Source organism: Trichinella spiralis, assembly GCF_000181795.1.
Source record: "Trichinella spiralis strain ISS 195 chromosome Unknown Scfld5, whole genome shotgun sequence".
NCBI classification, from domain to species: domain Eukaryota; kingdom Metazoa; phylum Nematoda; class Enoplea; order Trichinellida; family Trichinellidae; genus Trichinella; species Trichinella spiralis.
The window spans coordinates 3,441,293-3,444,903 of NW_003526944.1; the positions used below are offsets into that span (position 1 = coordinate 3,441,293).

General features: G+C 34.1%; 1 protein-coding gene across 1 annotated transcript; it reads left to right on the forward strand.

Annotated features, from left to right (window-relative positions):
• Positions 1 to 202: 202 nt before the first annotated feature.
• Tsp_04429 (putative group XIIA secretory phospholipase A2) lies at positions 203 to 2,170 on the forward strand. Its single transcript, XM_003375195.1, has 3 exons — positions 203 to 207; positions 1,706 to 1,745; positions 1,988 to 2,170. Exons 1-3 carry the CDS (start codon positions 203 to 205, stop codon positions 2,168 to 2,170), a joined length of 228 nt encoding a protein of 75 aa, XP_003375243.1.
• The last annotated feature ends 1,441 nt before the right edge of the window (positions 2,171 to 3,611 follow it).

Genomic DNA, 3,611 nt, shown 5'->3' on the forward strand with positions numbered 1-3,611 from the left:
TTATTCCCAAAGACAGAAAGAAGATGTGGTGAAGTATTTTCATGCAAAACAACATACGTTGTGGTAAACTCGTGAATTTTAGAAAAATATAGGAAAAGTCCTTTCCCCTCCCCTCCCTTTCCCCCAAACGATTTATTTCAAGTTGAGACATGTGGAAAATGTTATTTTTTTTTTATTTAAAGTTTTCAGTGATCTTATCAAGATGAGGTTGATATTCATTTTTGGAATAGAAAAATGGCACTCAGCGTTCAGATTATCAGCGCAATTAGACCAAGTCGAATAACGATGGCACGTTAGCACTATGCAAATTTGCTTTTTTCTTCAAGTTATTCGCATTATTAATAATAATGCGCTTGTTCACTTGACTGACGTGACTAATAGTATTATTAGTAGCGTGTGTAGACGATATTGCTCGTTTTATTGTTGCACTAATTTGGCCACTGAATTCTGCGTTCAATTGCTGAACAGCATTCAACAGCTATTTCAACCTGTTTGTAGGATTTGAAGAACTTTTAATTATGAATGAATTCTTTATTATAATTCAAAATTCAAATTTCTCTCTAAAATGATGAACTGAACATTTACTTGTGTATTTTGAAATTTTAGCTGTTGCCATGAAGGATCACAATAGCACCAGAGAAGGAAGGCGTAAAGTGCACTGACGATATATCACCAGTTCCAAAAAGTTGCTGTCAGAAAGTCACTGAATCTTTGATACGAGTGACCGTGTGCTGTACGTGTTTTGGACGAAGCATTCAGCTTCCAGTAAGTGAGCAGTATGACGAAATTGATCGGCCCGTAGCTGAACTGTCCAGTGGCTCAGAGGGAGTCAGACGAGTGAATTTGTGCTCAAAGCCAACTCCAGTGGAACGAACTCATGGATGAAGAACGTCTGCTGAGAGTCAGCGGGCGTATCGCGAGAGCCAATTTCAGCGGTAAAGCCTGTGTTACTCATTGCGTCATACATCAGTGTGGATTGTGAGGTGCATTGTTGATTTTCATGGGTAACCACGTATGGTATGCATCTACAGTTGGAGGCAAAAAGACGTAAAATGATCACACCAAAGATAATTCAAAATATATATTTTTTTTGAACCACATACAGATGAAAAAAGACCAAAACAAGGCAGTCCATTCTGAAGGAATGATGCAAAATGAATGATGCTTCACAAATAATAAAACAAACCAACAAATTTATGTTTTTTGATTTTAATCGATAATATACCTTATTTTGTAGTATGCAATTAATTTACAATGGAGAAATTCGATAAAAAAGTCGGCGAGTTACGTGTTTTCAAAATTGATGATTTTCCTATTTCCGGAAATATCAGAAATTTGAATTTCTGAAAATTTTCACACATTTCGACATTTCGGCATTTTTGCAATCGACAACTACGCATTCATTTGTAATGAAACTTTGGAGTTTTCTTGCTTTTGAGTTGGGCTAGCCATTTATGAAAAGAAATTTTTATTTTGTTCCGTTTTCAAAAAGGCCACTTATTTAAACGTATTTTAAATGTTATTTATGAATTACTGATTATTCAATGTGCACTGCTTTTCTGAACGTCTAAGCAGAAGCGACAAAAATAACATGTAGATACTCTATTTCTGAACGCATTTCAAATATATCAGTTTTGCGGGGGGGAGGGAATCTTTTTATTATGTGTTTGCTAATTTGCAAAAATCTAATCTTGCAATATTTCAGATCAGCAGCATATTCAGCGTTCAGCGCAACAGATGTTCAGGTGAGCAAGTGCAGTGCAACAAAAGGCGGCAATTTAGCTTGAAATAAAATCAACAACAAACCCATAAACAGTTATAAATAAACATTTGTTAACATCATAATAAAATTACAGAAATGGAAAGGAATTTAAATTAACGAAAATCAACAAGTTTGTAATAATCAATTATGGCTCAAAAAGTGAATTATTCTACATTCTACATGCAATACTTTATTAACTTTCAATGAAATCATAATAACTTTCAGCAGTTAGAAAAGTTTATCATAATGTTTCTATGCCAATACGCCATAACTAAGCCAAAAGGAATTTACATCATATTACAGACAAAGTCAGATTACTTTACATTGAATATTTTGACTATTAATAATTCCTTGAACTTGACCGACTTTTCAAAATGTCAACTTCACAGTTATTCACAATCTTCATAGTAATCTGTGGAAAGAACAGCGGTTAACAAGCGCGATAAAGTCTCCTCTTCAACATCATCAATAGTTAAATAGTGAGTCATTTTCACAATTATACTAACCAACGTTCTATGTAGGTATCACTACAGACAATATGTTGGCTACAAATTATGTTATGTTATATGCAATATGTTGCTTTATATGCACTGCACTTATTAATTAACGTGGCATGGTTGCGTTAGCAATAGCGTAGCGTTTGTTCGCTTGATTAACGTGGCTAGCACGGGCATGAGCAAAGCGTTGAAGGCGCACTGCTTTGCTATGAAATGTACGTTTAATGTTTGGAGCGGGTTGTGGAGAATATTCACAAATACACACATAAGATGAAGCTGATATGAGTCATTGGTTTTCTTGTAATTACTAATCGTTCAATTCATGAAATGAAAAGTGCATCCCAGTAATTTGCTCATAAATGATTTGCGCTGCACATCTTAGAAGAGCTGGATACTGCTTTTTCAGTTTTCCATTTTTTAATTCAAAAAATTACAAACGTATTGTAATTGTCTTGTATATCATCAAATAAGCTCATTAAATAATGCAGATTTCGAAAATCTCATTTCTTATGTTATTCTGGTTGGTTTTTTGTACAATAGCCCTTCATCCGTGTTGGACGTTGAATGCCGTGCTTTGCCATGCTTTAGCATTGCGCGTATTAATTAACGTGGCATGGTTGCGTTAACAATAACGCAGTTAATTCCGTTAATTCGCTTGCGGTGTACGGGCCTAGTCAATGCATTTACTTTACTGCTGCAGTGTTTATAATTGTACTTTCAATGGTAACATGACATTTTCCCTTTTCCCCAACAATTCGAGAATTTCTAATGTTTATATATATATATGTATATGTGGTTTCTTTCTATTTGATTTTCGTTTGATTGCATTCATTCCTCATATCTTTTAAATGGTTACTTTGTGTTAATAAAATATTTCCCTGGACATGAGTAGCGCATTATGATAAAAATATTATTTTTATGCGACGTGTTGTATCTAGATTATTTAAATTAATATAATTTTAATGCTTGCGGCAATGTTTCCGTTTGCCTTTTTACGATTCACAGCTGCATTTTAATTTTATCATTTGTTTGTTTGTGCTTTAGGTTTATTTTAGGTATGGAATTCTTTGGAATTCATCTTTTTCGGAATTGTATTTCTTTTGAAATGCACTTCTTGCATTTGTTCCTCATATTAGATTCTCATACGTTCATCTCCCAGAGCAAAAACGCTGCGTTGCTCTGGATAGTTGAACGTTAATATTCATAACATTGTGAAAATGATTTCTCACCCTTGAGGGAGATTGCAAATTGTTGTGTAAAAAATGTTTACATCTGTCATGCCGTTTTCCTATTTAAACGTCTTGAGAAAGTAATTAAAAAATCTACTGGGCACCATTTCGAAACCAAATAAG